Raw genomic sequence first — 19087 nt, 5'->3', positions numbered from 1 at the left:
CACAGAAATCTATCTTTTTAAAAACCTGCCCTTATCTAGCGGTTTTCATGTAGCTTTGCTTTGCTCCTAGCCACTTTATCAGAGGGGAAGCAGACACCCTCCTCATGAATTCTACTGGATAACAATATAGTCTTAAAGATGGGATAACTCGCCTGTTATCCTAGGGAAAGACCAAAATTGAGGTGGAAGTGTTTTTTTTTTTTTTACTTTCTTCTTTTTTCTTAATTTTTATTGTCAAGGTGATGTACAGGGGGGTTACAGTTACGTTCATAAGGTAGTGAGTACATTTCTTGTCAAACTTGTTTCCTCCTCCAATAGCTGATTTTTCTTCCCTCAGTGTTGGGCTGAGTGCTTTCATTACTGACCAGTGAGGGGGAAAAAAAACTACCCTTTTTCATCCAGATGTCATGGCCCCTACAAAAAAGATTTTCTGGTGGTTTTTGAAATCACTAAAATTATGGGCCAGGCAGGCACTGGTGGCTCACACCTATAAATAATCCTAGCTTCTTAGGAGGCTACGATCTGAGGATCAAAGCCAGCCCAGGAGGAAGTCTGGGGGATTCTCATTTCCAAATAACCACCAAAGCCAGAAGTATAGTGGTGGCTCAAGTGGAAGAGCAGTAATCTTAAGCAAAAACAAAGCTCATGGACAGTGCTCAGGCCCTGAGTTCAAGTCCCAAGACCGGACCAACAACAACAAAAGTAGCCTAATGTTGAAAGCTTTTGGTGGATTTGTAACATGAATCTTTTTTTTTCTAATACTAAAACCTAGTCCTAATCCAAAAAGAATGAATGCACTAGAGAAGTATATTTCCAGAGGAAATCCTTTCATTGAGTTGCTGTGGATATCCTCTAAGCAGTGTCTCAAGTAGTTAATTCAGACATCTAAAACTCTTGCATTTCACTGAGGTTGGAAGTGCAGCCTGAAGTCTAACTTCCCACCTTGGCCTCATTTGTGAGTTTCTACCCACAATTCAGGCCCTTCTGTGTCTGTGAGCATATATGTGTGACCTTCCCGTCCAGCTGTGCCAAACCATGGTACTGACTCCAAAATATTGTAAGAGCTAGTTAAAAACTAACTCTGCACACGGGGCTGCACAAAAGATGAGTTCTGTGTCATTTATTCAGTAGTCTCCACAAAAAGTTATCAACATCGACTTACACGAGAATCCTCTCATGGAATCTATTCCCATAGGTCTTTGGCTTTCGCAGGCATCTACGAGCATCTGTTCCACGCATAGCTTTGTACTATTCATGGACAATTAACAGATTAAACTACCTTTACTCTCAAGTAATTTACAGTCTAGCTGGAGACAAACAAGCCATGTGCAAAAATAATTGAAGCCTAACTTCCAGGTTTGAAATGGGAGCTCTGTTAGGACAGGGTACAGAATGGGGTGCGATTTTAGGTTTTGTTTTCCTCTTGTTGTTTCTGGTTTTGTTTTTGGTTTTGTTTTTCATGAGACACAGGTCTCACTCTTTAGCCCAGGCTGGCCTAGAACTCACTCTGTAGCCCAGGCAGGCCCTAAACTCGGGATCCTCCTGCTTCAGCCTCTTGAGTGCTAAGATTACAGGCGTGTGCCACTGTAGCCAGCATCAGTATGGAATATGTGTGTGTGTGTACGTGTGTGCGCTTGCACATTAGTCCTGGCACTCGAACTCAGGGCCTGGGCACCAAGCACTGTCCCTAACATTTCTGGCCAGTGCTTTACCACTTGAGCCACAGCTCCACTTCCGCCTTTTTGCTAAGTAAGTGGAGACAAGCATCTCATGCACTTTTTTGTCCAGGCTGTCTCTGAACCACAATCCTCGGAGCTTAGCCTCTTGAGTAGCTAGAATTACAGGCACAAGCCGCCAGACCCAGAAGCATGGTATATTCTTAGGATGAAGTACCAAGGGCTAGAGACAGGGTTCAACTTGCTTAGCAAGTAGGAGGCTGAACCCAATTCTCCCCCTCCCCCATAAAAGACATAAAAGGACACAATGCTATCACCCAGGCAGAAGAGTTTCAGTAGTGATCTCTGCTGGTACTTGTAGTTTGTTAATCACTACATTCGTTGGTAAGTTCCAAGATGACGCAGTCAGGGTTAGTGACTGTGCCAGCTCAGTGGAGCAGTGAAACTAAGACCGGAGCTGTTCCTACCTGCCGAAGCCCTAAGCCTAAGGAAAGCCCTGTCCACCACATACATGCACAGTGCTATGGCTTGTCCACATAGTCCGTTCAGTTGGTTGGGAACTGCGTCTTCTGTGTGGTGGTGTTGGGAGGTGGAATCTAGCAGGGCCTAGCAAGAGGTCGCAAGCCAGCGGAGAGGCCCTGTTCATGGGGAAGACTAGGGGAGTTTTCACTGGATTTGTTCCTCACAAGAGTCTCCAATGTTCATGGTGTGCTCGCAAAGTCGTAGTTATAAGGCCTCTGCTTCCACTCATGACTGGAAAAGGGACTTCACATCCCCAGGTGTCAGCAGCAATTGTCACATGCTGACTGTGTGACAAGGTATGCACTCAGATACACTTGAATTTAGTTTTCCAATTTGTAAAATGCTTCTGCTGTCACACTTGGTGTCTCAGAGCATCCACTCCAACATGAAATTCACTGGACATGACACGAAGTTATGAATGGAAGGAAAGCAGAGCCAGGCTATAATCCTAGCTACTTAGGAGGCTGAGATCTCAAGATCCACGGGTTCAAAGCCAGCTTGGGCAGGAAAGTCTGAGAGACTCTTATCTCCACTAAACTGCCAAAAAAAAAAAAAAAAGCCAGAAGTTGAGCTGTGGCTCAAGTGGTAGAGCACTAGCCTAGCGCAAAAGAAGCGCAGGGACAGCACCCAGGCCCTGAGTTCAAGCCCCAGCACTGTCAACAATAATAACAACAAAAGTAAAGTGGTTTAATTTCAAATGACATTATTCATCATCAATTATCTTTAAAAAAAAAAAAAGAGCTTAAGGAGAGAAATCAGTTTGCAAATTTGTGGGCCAAAAGATGCTTAATTAGGAAGGAATTCCAACAAGTTGACTCGTCTAGATTGTGTGTGAAGTCACAGGTCACCCCAGTCCAAAATGAAGAACAGAGTGGGTGCTAAGGCATTTCCTGCCAGTTCTGCTGTGCTCTGTCCCATTGAAGAGAGACAACACTTTGTGGAAGTCTTCGTTTTAGCTTTACTCCCTGAAAGAAGGAGTCACATTGGACTACAACTAGCTCCAGCTCCAGTGAGGACCATGAGCCTTGGCGGTTCTGCATGGCCATGGCTGAGCCTTCAGTGTACACATGCTATCAGCTCCAGGCCATATAGTATTATGAGGAGAGCAGCTAGGACTCTATCCGGAATTCATCCACAATGATGGTTGAAAGGATACAGAGGCAGATCATGGAGCGAGTGGTCATCAGGATGATCAGACCTTCCAGCTAGCAGAACTGGGGATGGAGCATGACGGATTTCACAGATGCCTCCCTTAGACCGTCAGCCCTGCCATTCTCTGTCTGCCCTGCACGTGGTCATTGCTCGCCATCTTGAGAGACCCCTTTCTCTGCTCATTCACCCACTTCCTGCCAGCCTCGGGTGGTGACTGCATCTGTGAATACACCGCAGGGATTTGTGTTTGCATATCCCTTAGATGTTCATAGATTACCACATAAGTTTGTCTGTGGACATCCAAAGTTCTCATTAGAACTTTGAGTAGATGCTAAGAATGCAATGTCTGGTGTAGACATTATCCAGTGGAAACGAAATATAGTTGAATGTTAACTGGCTTTTTGCCAACATGCATTTTTTTTGTTCGCAGATACTAGGGGATGAACTCAGGGCCTCTCATTTGCTAGGCAGGTGCTCTACCACTTGAACCACGTCACCAACCCATTCGTTGCTAGCATTTATTATTATTGAGGTAGGGCCTCACTTTATGCCCAGGCCAGCCTAGGCTGGGTTCCTCTCACCTGTATTGCCCTATTATGCTGGGGATGACAGGTGCACCCTACAGCACCCCGCCATTGGTTGAAAGGGAGCCTCGTGACCTTTATATTCAAGCTGGCTATAAACCAAGATAGATGCCCTCATCGTCACTTCCCAAGCAGCTGGGATTATAGGCCTGAACTACCATGCCCACTTCAGCGTTTTTTGAAGACGCATCTGAGTAAGGTTTTGTTTTTGTAATAGACTTTATTTTGCTAGCGAGCAAAAATTGTTTAGGGCCTATAAATAAATCCCTGTTTTCCAACATACACAGCCTACCCAAGGTCAGCATGTCTCACCATCCTGGTGTTTGTGAGCCTCAAAAACTCTACCCTGACTCATTTGTGTCGTCCACTGACTTTCTCTCTTTCTTTTTGCCAGTACTGGGGCTTGAACTCAAGGCCTTCTGTTCAGCTTTCTTGCTCAGAGCTGGCATTCTACCACTTACGTCACTCCTACAGACTAGCTTTGGTTAACTGGAGGCGGGGTCTAGTGCGCTTGGCTGCCTAGGATGGCTTTGAACTCCAGTCTTCCCCATCTCAGAGTCCTGAGTAGCTAGGGTTCAGGTGTGAGCCACCAACGCGCAGCTTAGAGGTCACTCTTGATATTGCACGATACACTTTTTAAACATTTGGAATACTTTACATTGTTCCCTCGTTGCCTGCTTGAACGATTTGCATTCCATTCTCTCAACAGATTTACCCTTACTGTATAATCCATTTATATGCCTGAAAGTCTTCATTTCTTATACTGTTCTTCAACAAATCGTATTTATAAGTCAATAAGTAAGAAGTCATTTTTAGTCACCATAAGGCCATAGTGTCAGAAAAAAGTACTCAAATCATACAGTGGCTTACAATAAAAAGACATTTAAACTCTTTGACAGTGGATTAAAATAAAAAGTAAAAATTGTGGAACATCTCATAATGATATAAATCGACGGAACCTCCCTCCCATTAATTCAAGGATCTAGAGATGAAGGTTCTATATCAATTGTATCCTTCATTTTACACCTGTTTAAGCACATTTTTTATAGATGAAAGTATTGAAAAACTTTGTTCACATTAACAAGTAGATAGGAACGGAGGCAGTGACATTCAGCTCTTTGACCTCCTTCCAAATTATTAGCTAAAAGTCACAGAAGGATCAGGGGTGGCTGTTTTCATCCACTGGCTGATGAGATAATTAGGTCCCTTCTATTGTGCTAGGTACAAAGAATTAGAAATCACTTGGCTTCCAGGAGGATTAGTCATAAATCTTCTCCATTTTTAAAAAATAGTATTTCAACTCATCCCTTTGTTTGGGGCCTTTGAGCTTCAACCCCAGGACAGAAAGGTCCTTGTGAGTGTAAGAGTTGCCTTTTCCTTTCTAAAACGTGGAAAGATCATTGAGGTGAGACCTGTCCAATCTCAAGGCAGATCTGCTTTAGGGAGGGGGGAAAAAGTATCCCGAGAGGTTGAAGATGTAGAAACAAGTGCCAGAGTGTTCCTGGAGAGGCTTCGCCCACGTACTCTACGTTCTCGCTTGACAATGGGGGCCCTTCTGTATGAGGATGTACTGCGAGAATTGAAGGTCTTAGTGATTGTGAGCAATAGTGCTCATCACAGTATTGCTAGCTTTGCCCAATTTCCTGCAGAGAACAATGGAAACGAGGGACCGGAATGCGAGGAGGCTGGGAGGATGTTTGCAATTACCCAGGGAGGTGTGTTCTGGGATGGCTGCTCACAATTGGCTTGACCCACCCAGACTATGAGCTGTGATGAAGGGAATTATAGCCAGGAAGATTAAAGAAGTGTAGCTATCGATCTAACCTCAGGCTGCATCATCAGCTCATGGACAGAAAACCCAAGACTCTGGATTCGTGGAGTTTGGACTGCAAGGTGCGGGGAGGGATCATAGCTTCAGATAGCGTGTCCTTGGGTCCTACCATTTACCATTCTGAGGAGTGACTAGGTGGGGGTTCCAGAAGAAGCCCCCTAAAGCAGGAGACCAGCGCAGGGCCATAGCAACTCTGACGGTGATACCGCAAAGCATATAGCCTTGGCTTACTAGCTTTTGGCACTGAAAGACTGCAAACGTTCTCTGTGACTGTCTCCTACCCGCCTTTCCCCTTTCTCCATCGAGTCCCCAGAGCAAGTTTTAGAAACTAGAGTTCTTCTCAAAGCAAGCCATAAAAACCCCGGAAGACCACTCTTGGATCTCCTCCTTTCCCTCATTCAGGCCCTCAAAGGGTGAGTAGCCGGCTCCCAGCCTCGGGGAGAAATGTCTGACCGACACAGAAAGGAATACAGACAGACAGGCCTCGTGGAATCTGGACACTCCTCCCGCCATTGCTATATTATCGTGATAGCATGTTTGGCTTCATCCAAAGTGTGTCCACAGTGACCACTTTTTTCTCAGACTTCGTATAAAAATACAGTTTTCCCTGAATATTTCTAAAGGCTCCCCTAGGACATAAAACTTGGATTAAGTAAAGGAGTGACGCTTTCCTCTCATATGTGTTTGCAATAGGAGTCCATCTTCCCAGGTGACATTGCTCCTTCTGGGGAAAATGAGTTGAGGCAGTAGAACATCATTGCCTCACTGAAAGCAGCTTTTCATGACCAAGTGTGCAAAGATCACTAACATTACCTCCGTAGGGGAGGCAAGATCTTTTTTTTTCCCTTGCTCACCACCAAGTTTATGGCTGAGATCTCTATAATGGATAACAGATTAACAAGAGAAGAACACACAGTTCTTTTACTACAAGTTAATACAAGTTTGTGTACGTGTCAGGGTGGGTAGGGGAGGGAGCGCTGGGACTTGAATTCAAGGCCTGGGCACGCTTCCTGAACCTTTTTTTTGCCTACAGCTGGTGCTCTACCACTTGAGGCACAACTCCACTTACAGCTTATTGATCATTAATTAGAGATGAGAGTTTCGTGGGCTTTCCTGCCTGGGTTGGCTTCAAACTTTGATCCTCAGATCTCAGCCTTCTGAGTTACTAGAATTAGAGATGGGAGTAACTGGCACCCAGTCGGTCGTGGGGCTTGAATTCAGGACTTGGGCACTGTCCCTGAGCTCTTCAACTCAAGGCTAGCACTCTACCACTTTGAGCCACAGTGCCACTTCTGGTTTTCTGGTGGTTAATTGGAGATAAGAGTTTCATGGACTTTCCTGCTTGGGCTGGCTTTGAACTGCTATCCTCAGATCTCAGCTTTGAACTGCTATTCTCAGATCTCAGCCTCCTGAATAGCTAGGATTATAGGCATGAACCACCAGGGCCCAGCATGTAACACAGACTTCAGAAATAAAGACACCTTTCCTTGCAAAAAATAAAATAAAATAAAACAGGGAGAATTGAGTTGTGTTGCTGATTTTTTTGACACAGTCACATATGATTGGAGAATCAAAGAATAAGATCCAATGATATCACCCAGCGAAATTAGCAAAGCCTGCTTGTTCAGATTCTTTGGGTCCTGTGACTTCAGAGACAGAGACGTAGTTTTCTGCTTGAGATTAGAACAGGAAGTTTTCTTTTGAGGATCTTTAGATCTCTGGCCTACTTTACAATAAGGTCAAAGAAGTCTTTTACAGCCTGCTTCATGACCACAAAAGTTGCTTTTAATTTCTCAAATGTTCAAATACGTGCCCTACATCTTATCACTTGAAACAAAAGCCTGTGCATGTATGCAAGAAATAGAGAAAGAGAGAGCGAAATCTAAGGACTGAGTACTAGTTCTGATGGCGGGAAATTATTTGAGTACCAACACTAGCCACTTGTATTACTGTTTAAGCATCCAAGCATCTATTTGTTCTTCTTAGAACACTGTGTGTATGACAGTTACTCAGGAAATATATTGCAGTGCAGATTCCCAGGCCCACCCCAACCTTCAGTTCAGTAGTAAGGGAGCTTGCACACATACCTTTCCTTGAGCATGAAGGCTCACTGGAATCACACGCGGGAAAGCATTGCTGTGGAATGGGTATTTGGGTCACTATGTTCTCCATGTGTGATTGCTACTCTGAGTACCATCCTGTCTTCTCCATGATATTTTATAAAATTCTGTTTTCACCCTAAAAATCTAAAGCACTGTGACAGAGGTCACCCAGTTACATTCTGTGCTTGGAGCTTGCATAATCAGCTGTAGTGGCTGCATAAAAATCAGTGCAGGAATTAGTAAGAAATTAACCCTTGAGTGCTAATGGTTATATGGAAACTGACACCCTTTATTTTTAGCCATCGTATTGGTATTCAGATACATAGATGATTACTAACCACATCAGAGACATCCCCCATTTATGTGTGCTTGTGTGTGTGTGTGTGTGTATGTGTATGTGTTTGTGTATTGTCCTGGGACTTGAACTCTGGGCCTAGGTGCTATCCCCAAGGGGTTTTTTGCTCTAGGCTAGTACTCTACCACTTGAGCCACAGCTCCGTGTGTGGGTTTTTTCCTTGTACTGCATTGGAGGGGGGTGTGGGGGGACAGGTTTGCACAGTTAATTCTCCTGGTGGGTTCACAATGTCTTCTGTAGTGTCTCTTTTATCTTTGTGTGTTTGTCTGTTTGTTTTTTGCCATCTTGGGGCTTGAACTCTGGGCCTGGGCTCTGTCCCCGAGCTCTTCTGCTCAAGGCTAGCACTCTCTCACTATGAGCCACAGCACTGCTTCCAGTTTTCTAGTGCTTAACTGGAGATCAGAGGCTCATGGACTTTCCTGCCCAGGCTGGCTTTGAACCATGATCCTCAGATCTCAGCCTCTTGAGTAGCTAGGATTCCAGGCGTGAACCATCGGTGCCAGCCATGAGATGTTTATTTCACACAAGATTATCTTCTCTCTCCAGCGAGACGCGTTCCTTGCAATGATTCCTAGAATAATGAACACTTACTGAATTGATCTCTTAACTTTTTATGTAGAATTTCTACTTGGATAACAAAGGAAGAGAAGCCAAGGAAACCAGTGAGAAAATGAATGCTAAAAACAAGGAAACCTTACTTGAGGTAAGCCTCATTTTGCAGAATAGAAGAAAAGAGAACATTTGCTGTATCTGGTTTTAAAGTTGTTCCCTGGGACAGTGAAAAATTCTGAGACAGTACTGGAATTTTAACTTGGGGTTTTTTTTAATAAAAATCATTACTGCTGAGCACTGGAGGCTCAAGCTTGTAATCCTATCTACTCAGGAGGCTGAGATATGAAAATCAAGGTTCGAAGCCTTCATGAAATTCTTATCTCCAATAATCAGCACAACGCCCCAGTGGAGCTGTGGCTCAAATGGCAGAGTGAAAAAGCTTAAGGGAGGGCTGGGGATATGGCCTAGTGGCAAGAGTGCCTGCCTCGGATACACGAGGCCCTGGGTTCGATTCCCCAGCACCACATATACAGAAAACGGCCAGAAGCGGCGCTGTGGCTCAAGTGGCAGAGTGCTAGCCTTGAGCGGGAAGAAGCCAGGGACAGTGCTCAGGCCCTGAGTCCAAGGCCCAGGACTGGCAAAAAAAAAAAAAAAAAAAAAAAAAAGAAAAAGCTTAAGGGACAGAGTTCAAGCCCTGAGCTCAATTGAGCCCCAGTGCTGGGACCAAAAACAATGAATAAATAAAATTTCTTAATCTTGACTGAAGTATTGCTGTTTAGATCATTCAACTGTTTCTCTGGGTCAATTATAATAAACTATGGCTTTAGACAATATATTTTGTTTTCATGAAGTTAGATTAGTAATTCTTTTCTGCTCAAGACTGGCACTGTACACTTGAGCCATATCTCCATTTTCAGTGGCTTTTTGTTGGCCAATTAGAGATAGGAGTCTCTAGGATTTGTCTGCCCAGGCCGGCTTCTAATCTTAGTCCTCAGATCTCAGCCTACTTAGTAGGTAGGATTACAGGTGTGAGCTACTGGTACCCATTGGATTAGTAATTCTTTTTTTTTTTTTTTTTTTTGGCCAGTCCTGGGCCTTGGACTCGGGGCCTAAGCACTGTCCCTGGCTTCTTCCTGCTCAAGGCTAGCACTCTGCCACTTGAGCCACAGCGCCGCTTCTGGCCGTTTTCTGTATATATGGTGCTGGGGAATCGAACCTAGGGCCTCGGGTATACCGAGGCAGGCACTCTTGCCACTAGGCTATATCCCCAGCCCAGTAATTCTTGACTAAAAAGAAATGAACCCTCCCAAAACTCATCTGAGAATATTCCATATGCCCCATTACTTAATTGCTCCATGGGAATGAGATACAAGGAATTTCAAAACTATGACTATTCTGAATTGTTCTTCCAGTAGTCACATTTGGTAAAACCATGAGGTTTACAACCTTCACATGAAGCTTAGTTTCTATAACAGATTGAAAGCTGGCACCAGTGACTCACACCTGTAATCCTAGCTACTTATAAGGCTGAGATCTGAGGATCAAGGTTGGAAGCCAAACCAGGCAAAAGGAATCTTGTGGCCACTCTCATTTTCAATTAACCAGTAAAATGCTAGAAGTGAACTTTGGGGCTCAAGTAATAGAGTTCCAGCTTTGAGCAAAAACAGCAAAGGAAGAATGTCCTGGCCCTGAGTTCAAGCCTCAGTACTGGCCCAAGAGACAGAGAGCTGAACCCGCCCTGAATTAGATCACCACAGAAATCCAGGAACCAAGTGACAGCTCAGATGTCTGTCATGAGCACTCCTGGATTATGTTCCCAAAGTGATTGATTTTTTTTTTTGAAACCCTGAGTGAATTTTCACATAGTAACCTGAGCCTCTATTCCCAGCCCAAACTGTAGAAGAAATGAATGTCAGATCACAGGCCATAACAGGCATGCTAAAGTCCCAGACACATTGGTTTACTGTGCCCCCAATAGTGTTGACTCTTTCTCTAGTTAGCACATTTTGGCCTGCTCTTGAAAAGTCAGCACCCCATTCATTACCCCTTGGGCCAGTTCGCTGGTGCTGATGAGCTCTCTTTTCTGGCTCATCCAGGTCCTGCCCAGGCCCCTGGGCATGTTGCTGGTCCCTGTCCGGGTTCTAGCCACCCTGGACCAAATAAAACAGACACCAGAACTTGTCACTGCTCCGTAAGTCTGAGCATGCGCTTTGGGTTCTGGCTCGTGGCTCTTGCCAGAAATGGCACTTACCAGTTGGAGGTTGGCCATGGGTCAGGTAGTCAGGTATCTGGTGTCTGTGAGGACAGAGGAGGCAAGATTCTGAGCATATCTCATGCTGATAGAAACTGATAGATGTGAAATTTATTTGTGAATACATGCCACTTCCCAGTTTTGAAAAAAAATCACATGCACACACACATATGTATGGAGCAACCACTTGTTTTTACTTTATGATATTGTAGCATTACATTTTTCCTTCTTCACTGAAACTATCCCACTCTTACTTTACGTGTAGAAGTTTATATTATAGTTGTTGTATTCACTAATAGTGAAATAGTCATTTTCTTACTTACCTGGAAAGTACTAATCTCTCCATTTTTCTAACTTATAGCAAGACTTTATGAAATACTTACTTTTATAATATGCCAAGACAGCACTCACAACTGACCTCTTGAAGCTGGTTACTATTCTATTTTTTAGAACTAAAGGAGCTGAAGTTAATGGCTCATGACCACCAATGACTGGTCTGACTCAGAGTTAGGACTCCTGATATTCTTTTCTCCTTTTGGGCAATATGTGCATATAATATGTGCCCCCAATCAGAGTTGTAGACAAAACTGACTTTAGGGTAAAGCTAACTTGAAATTCTGTTTAAATGTAAATAAGAAGGTATGTTTAATCTTTCCTGTGTTTTCTGTCTTTGGAATCTTGCTTTCAGGAAAATTTCTGTGGAACATCCATCATCGTACCGGAACTTGAAGCAGCTCTTTATTTGAAAGAAGATGGAAAGAAATCCTGGAAAAGGCGCTATTTTCTTTTACGGGCTTCTGGGATATATTATGTACCCAAAGGAAAGACTAAGGTTAGTATACAATCTTAGTCATCTTTCCATGATTGTAACAAAATAGCTGAGCTAATCAACTTTTTAAAAGTAAAGTCTCACCGTTTGGGAGGTTTTAGTGCAAGGCTGACTAGCCCAGTGTTTTGGGCCTGTGATGAGCACATACATCACTGCAAGAGCACAGCAGAGAAAAGCCTCGCCTCCTAGCCAGATGCCAAAAAGAAAGAGAGGGAAGACCAAATTCCCATAATGCTCCTGGAGACAATGCCTCCAGTGACATAACTTCCTTACACTAGTCTCCATCTCCTAAATGCTCCACCAGCCCCCAATTGGGCCCAAACCTTTAACAAATAGGACATTGGGAGACATCCCAGATACACACTAACACAGTCACAAAAATAAGAACAACAGCAACAAAATAAATAAAAACATAAGGCACTTTAAGACAAAAACACATTCATGAGAATAAAAACTTCAGGTGACAATATAAATACAAACTGTTCTTTGGGACCCCATGGTATTACAGTGTTTAGACAGCTATATATCCTATAGGACAGAAAAAATATAGAGAAACTTACATAGAAAGCAAAGTAAACCTGAATAGATGTGCCATGTTGCCAGATGAAAAGTTAATGATTCGCCTCAATTTTCTTTTTTAAGTTACATGCAATCTCTATAAAATTCTAATAAAATTGAGAGGCAACGGATAAAAAGACAAACAATTCCAGAAGCAATACTTACAAAACCATGTGGTGTAAACCAACTGTACAATTCATCAGGGGGAGGGGAGGCGGGGGAAAAATGAAGGAGGAGGTAACAAGTTGAACAAGAAATGTACTCACTGCCTTACATATGAAACTGTGACCTCTCTGTACTTCACTTTGACAATAAAGGGGGGGAAAAAAAAGAAAAAATTCCAATAAGATTTTTTTTTGTTAAAACTTCAGGTTCATTGTAAAATTAATCAGATGGAGATACTATTCCAAAGTCGACTCCCTACAATTTTGAAGAACATTGAGCTAAAGTCCCCTCTACCCGAAGTCAAAGTATTAGATTTTTTTTAAAAGACTTAAAGAGTGAACAGATAAAAAGAGAGCCATCTAATACAAAGGGTGTTAAAATCAACATTTTACAAAGTGGGGAAATGAAGTGGTATTCAATAGTGTTGAAATAATGATACATCCATGTAGAAAAATCAGTTCCCAGCTCATTCCATGTACCAAATTAAATCTTAGATTGATTAAAATATTCTCAAAAAATTGCATACAATAGTATAAAAATATAATTTATAATTCCGACATGGTTAAACTCAAAATTACAAAGAAGGAAATTGACAGCTTTGACTCTATAAATTTGTCTTAAATTCCTATGGCCAAAGTTACCAAACAAACTACAGACCCAGAAACCACATTCCCAGCTTAGAATGATGATCTATAATATGTAAAGATTCCAACAAGGAAAAGATAAACTTTTTTTAGGAAGAAAAATGGCAAAGCTAATTGAAAAATCACAGAAAAACACTGAAAGCCACTGTGTGTTGTTTTATCTTTCTACTAACCAGACAAATACAAATGAAATACAGAGCTATTATTTCTCATGAGACTGATAAAAATTAATAATATTGACATCCAACTTCGTTAAGGAAAAAGGATGCTCTTGTGTATGAAAGGTTGGATTATAAAATGGTACAGAAAATGGGAAGCTACCTTAGCAAAACCTATGCGAATATGCAAATATATGGGAAAGGGAACGCCTTCTTAAGTGTCAGTGGTATATTTGATATTGTATCACAGAAATATTTGCTGAGATGTAGTATATTTTTATAATAGTAAAATACTGGGGGGAAAAAATCTCTCTAATGGTGAAAAATAAATGACTTTTCCCATTCAGTGGAGAGCGGTGCAGGGTGTCATATATTCATTCATGGTCCTGACATAGACCCCCAAGACACAATATTTTCAAAAAAGAAACAAGTGTCGGGACAGTGTTTTAGTAATATCCCATTCATGCTTTGAAATGTTTTGCCTATTGGGCTAGGGCTGTAGCTCAGTGATACCATAACAAAAGCCCTGAGTTCCAACCTCAGCTGCAACATTTAAAAAAAAAATATGTCTATGTATAAATATATGAAACCAGACCCCTCAGGGGCTGAAATTCAGAAGATCACTATTTGAAGCCAACTCCAGACAGAAAACTCCATCTTCAACCAACCAGCAAAATACTAAGCTGGAGGTATGGCTCAAGTGGTAGAGAACCAGCAGAGTGAGCACAAGATTCTGAGTTCAAGCCCCAGTACTGGCTAAATAAATCAATAAATAAATGCAGGTCCATTTAAATATATGCATATGAATAATCTACCCACAAATATTTGGAAGAATATGACCAAACTACCGTTGTTCCCACCTAAATATATGTGCATAAGTGTCTATTCACAAACATTTGGAAAAAGACTTACAAACTACTCCCCTCTGAAGAAGAGTAAGAAAAAGAGCTAGAGAAGGAAAACATGTGTATTTTATCTTTTAATTATGATGCCTATGCACTATTGTGTAATTTATAAAATTAAAAGTGCAAAAATCTGGGGCTGGGGATATAGCCTAGTGGCAAGAGTGCCTGCCTCGGATACACGAGGCCCTAGGTTCGATTCCCCAGCACCACATATACAGAAAACGGCCAGAAGCGGCGCTGTGGCTCAAGTGGCAGAGTGCTAGCCTTGAGCGGGAAGAAGCCAGGGACAGTGCTCAGGCCCTGAGTCCAAGGCCCAGGACTGGCCAAAAAAAAAAAAAAAAAAAAAAAAAGTGCAAAAATCTAGGAAATTTTTGAGGGAAAAATGTATTTATTTATTTTTTACAAAAGGAATATTTTATGCCTTGAAGTGTAGCCGTTTCTGTCTTTCATTCAATAACAAAGTAAATAATTATAAAATGAGAAAGAGGAAAAAAACTGTAATGAAGCAAATGTGCTATTGATGTGCGAGCAAATCTGTAGATTAGAGCTTGCCTATTATCTGTGGAGGAGAGGTTGCTGTTTCCATGGAAACCCCTCTGGCAGGAACCGGAAAGCAGAAAAGAGCATGGCGTGTGTGCTAATTTTCTGAGCATCAAATTCACCTCCAGTTCTTCTCCCTGAGAGGGATTTGGGTTCTTTTGTTGTTATTTGTGCTCAATCCTAAATTCCATCACTGACGTCGAACAGCAAAAGCCAAAATGAGGTTTCTGTCTTGGTGGCCGTCCTCCCTTGATTGAATGAATAGCCCTAACACAAGCGCATGCAGGTGCTATCAATCTGTCACTGCATTTCAGGGCCGGTGGCATACTGTCACATCTGGTCACACTCCTTGTCATTCATCTTTTACGCAGGCATAGCTTTGAGGAAACCATAAGTGATAGACGTTCCTATACATTATCTAGAAGACTCAACATTTTCTCTATTAAAATGAAGCTCTTTGTTGTGCCATCAAGAAGAGCCTTAGGAAATGATTCACTGTCATGTCAGCTGAGGTTATTGTTTCCTCTCTTTTCCAGACATCCCGAGATTTAGCATGCTTTATTCAGTTTGCAAATGTCAACGTTTACTATGGGATTCAGTGTAAAATGAAATACAAAGCACCCACCGACCACTGCTTTGTTTTAAAGGTATGTTGTAAGAAGTTCCTGCTTTAGATTTGTGGGTTCATATTTTCTTCTGAGAGAAAAAGATGCCCTAGATGATATAGTTAACTGCCAGTGTCTCATAATAGAATTTTTTTTGTTCCATTTGAGATATTTCCCCCAAAATATGCTATCAGAATCAAAATCTTGAAATTTCTCTAGCGGTTCCTAATCACTTCTTCCATATTTGAGGAAATTAATTTATAATTTTATCAATAAGATAGGTACATTTATGGTTCTTGATTCATTTATTGGGTTCACACTTTAGAAATTAAGGATTTACCAAGATTTTCTAGAGGACATATGAAAGATTTTTTCCAATGGGGTGTTTACAATAACAAGCTCTTGATAAATAGTATTTTAACAGTGCCTAACTCCTGTCCCTGCCCTAACAATGCTTAACTCTTGCTCTAGTGTCTCAAGGACAGGTGGAACATGCCAACCATATTTTCAGGAAAGAGGTTGCCTGATTCCCGGGACATATACCAGTTGATAAATGCCAGGCCAGAATTTCTTCAGTGTGGGAATCCAGGGGTGATTTGGGTGTGATTGTGACAATTCATGGGGGTAAGAGTGATAGTCAGAACTACTGAGGTTTCACTCTTCACCTTGTCACCTACTGTGATGTGAGGCACGTTGAGATCCACGTCACAGTACCTCATCTGCAGGTCAATTCCAGCCCTTCTTGTGAGGACCAAGTAAGCTATGCATATAGACCCCTCCACTGTGATAATATCTAAAATATATTAGTACTCTACAAGTGATACATAAACATGTACATATATATACACATATACAGAGAGAAAGCAATGAACTATAACTTCAAACCCTAAATAAATATTTTTATTGTCAGTGATTACCAAACCACAGTATGTATCAGGATCTTTGAAAGAAATACATCTTTTAGAGGAATGCTAAGACACGGATTGCTAGGTCTCTTGAGCCTCTGATTCAGTGAATCTGAGATCAAACCCAGGAGTTTGCTTTTCTAACTAATACTGATGTTTCTGGCCTTAGGACCACACTCTAAAAAGATGGACTAGGCATCTCCCATTTCTAAAGAGACACTCAAAGGCACAGCCACCAGAATCCAAAGGAAGCACTTAGCAGTCAAGAATTATTTTCCTAGGTGGGCACCAGTGGTTCATGCCTATAACCCTAGCTACTCAGGAGGCTGAGATCTAGAGGTCACAACTCAAAGTCAGCCCAGGCAGAAAATTTTATGAGACTCTTATCCCCACCTAACAAGCAAAAAGTCAACAGTAGAGTTGTGGTTCAAGTGGTAGAGTGCCAGCCCAGCATTGAGTGATAAAGCTTAGGGACAGTGCCCAGTTCAAACCCCTGTATCAACACACCACACACACACACACACACACACACACACACACACACACACACACACGAATCCTTTTCCTTCTGTGTTTGATACACATTCCCATTCTGAGCTTCCAATGAAGTTCGTCTGTGTGTGGGTTCTGTCTTACTCCATCTCATGGCTACCTGTGATGAGCAACGGAGGTAAATTACCCTCTAGGGGAAGTCAGGCTCTTCTGGAAATCTGTTAAGAGCATCATAGAAGAAGCCCTGGAGTTCTTCTCTGTCACTCACGTATAGCCCACCCTTTACTCTGATGCACTTCTTCCTGATATTTTTCATAATATAAAATTATATTCATGTTTTGTACTTTTATTGGCTTTCTCCCTTAGGAGATTATCTATGCCCAGAGAACAGGAATCTTGCTATCTTCTTCCAGCACCAGGATCAATATTTGACACATTGTTCTAAGTATACATCTTATCAGATGTGGATGAATGGATGAATTAACATTAATTTATTAATTACCAGAAAAGCACAACTGGCCTCCAGTCCTACAGCTCTTTAAAATCTGGTTCCGTCACTAATATGAACAGTAATAGTATACTTGGCATGTTACAGGCTAGTGTTTTGGTTCCCTTTCTCATATTATTTCATTTAATCTTCAGAGGAGGTATTATTATTCTGAAGTGATAAGTATAGAAACAGACACTCGGGGCTGGGAATATGGCCTAGTGGCAAAGAGTGCTTGCCTCATACACATGAAGCCCTGGGTTCGATTCCTCAGTACCACATATATAGAAAATGGCCAGAAGTGGCGCTGTGGCTCAAGTGGCAGAGTGCTAGCCTTGAGCAAAAAGAAGCCAGGGACAGTGATCAGGCCCTGAGTTCAAGGCCCAGGACTGGCTAAAAAAAAAAGAAAAGAGAGAAAGAAAAGAAAAAGAAACAGACATTCGACCAAGGTTTATAAACTTAGTCAGGGCCTCTCGTGTTAGGGGATTTTACTGGTTTAAACTTAGGGCCTTTCCCCAGATTCTTCTCTTCCTAGGCTTATAGCTGCATAATGCCAGCCTACTGGCTCCCTGGGCGTCTTCCCCCTGCGTGTCCTCACTCTTCTTGGAAGGACATTGGCCCCATTGGGTTTAGAGCCGAGCTAACTCAGTATGTCTTCATCCTGACAATGCCTGTGAAGACTGTAAGGGCATTTGTAGGACTCCAGGGGTTGGAATTGTATCTTTTACAAGGGTCCTGAGACACAAAATCTTATGATTTTTCCATCATTGTTTCACTCTGCCCTCCCTCTTTTCGGCCTTATTCCTCGCCACAAGTCCAGCCACTGTCAGCCAGAGTCACTTCCTGAAAGTCTAGAAAGTTCTAGAAAGTCCCATGACCTCCAAGACCTAGAAAATGATTCTGTTTCAACCTAAATCTCTTGACTCCAAATCCTCTTGGAGATTCTGCCTCTTCCCACGGTTTGCAGACCTTGGCCACATAGAATTTTTTCATATTCCCTAAGTATCAGACAACTTGCGCTCACATCACAAAGCCTTAGCCTCTACTTTCAAACTTTTGTTACCGTGTCTGCCATGCCATAGAGTTCATCACATATTTGTTCACCTTTGTCTCCCATGGAATTATAGAGTGAACTATTCCTTACACTTCCATTTTTGGGGTTATTGTTGTTGTTGTTTTGAAACAGAATCTCACTATATAAGCCGGGCTTGCTGGAACTTGCTGTGTAGCCCAAGCTTGCCTTGAGCTTGAGGTTCTCCTGCCTCAGCCCCTTGGGTGCTGGGATTATAGCTGAGAGCCACCATGTCTCCTGCTCCTTAGTCCTCTTTGTATAACCAGGAATTAGCCTACTTCTCAGCTTCCAGCAGTATTTGTGGAACAAATGCTCATGTCTTTATTCTAGTGATGGTTCTACCTCTACCTTTGGCCTTGGACAAATTGCTTCATTTCCTTGACCTCGGTTGGTTCCTTGTGTAAGTTTACAGGACCTGCAATATCCCTTTTAGCAATAATGTTCTGCAAGGGCCTGTAGCCTCCCCCTTCATGTGCTAAAAGAGCTTCTCTCTTTTCCCAGTCAGGAACAATCAAATCACTGAGGAAGAATCTGCCCAGTCCCATTCACCCAGTGAATTCTTTTTTTTTTTTTACATTGCTTACATATATTTAATTAATAAAAATTTAGTAAATGTACATATAACATATTAAGTTAATACATATTTAATAAATATTTAATATATTTAAATAATATTTAATATATTCAATAAATATTTATTTA

General features: G+C 42.0%; 1 protein-coding gene across 1 annotated transcript in view; it reads left to right on the top strand.

Annotated features, from left to right (window-relative positions):
* The window catches only part of LOC125366884 (amyloid beta precursor protein binding family B member 1 interacting protein), a 49935-nt gene that overhangs the window by 16897 nt on the left and 13951 nt on the right, over positions 1–19087 (top strand). Inside the window, exons 7-9 of the mRNA XM_048367604.1 lie at positions 8842–8925; positions 11714–11857; positions 15361–15471. Of these exons, the coding sequence (XP_048223561.1) occupies positions 8842–8925; positions 11714–11857; positions 15361–15471 (339 nt within the window). The remainder of the gene's footprint in view (positions 1–8841; positions 8926–11713; positions 11858–15360; positions 15472–19087) is intronic.

The sequence above is a fragment of the Perognathus longimembris genome, chromosome 18 (assembly GCF_023159225.1).
Source record: "Perognathus longimembris pacificus isolate PPM17 chromosome 18, ASM2315922v1, whole genome shotgun sequence".
NCBI classification, from domain to species: Eukaryota; Metazoa; Chordata; class Mammalia; order Rodentia; family Heteromyidae; genus Perognathus; species Perognathus longimembris.
Note: the sequence above shows the minus strand (reverse complement) of the source record. Positions and strands in the feature narration are given on the sequence as shown.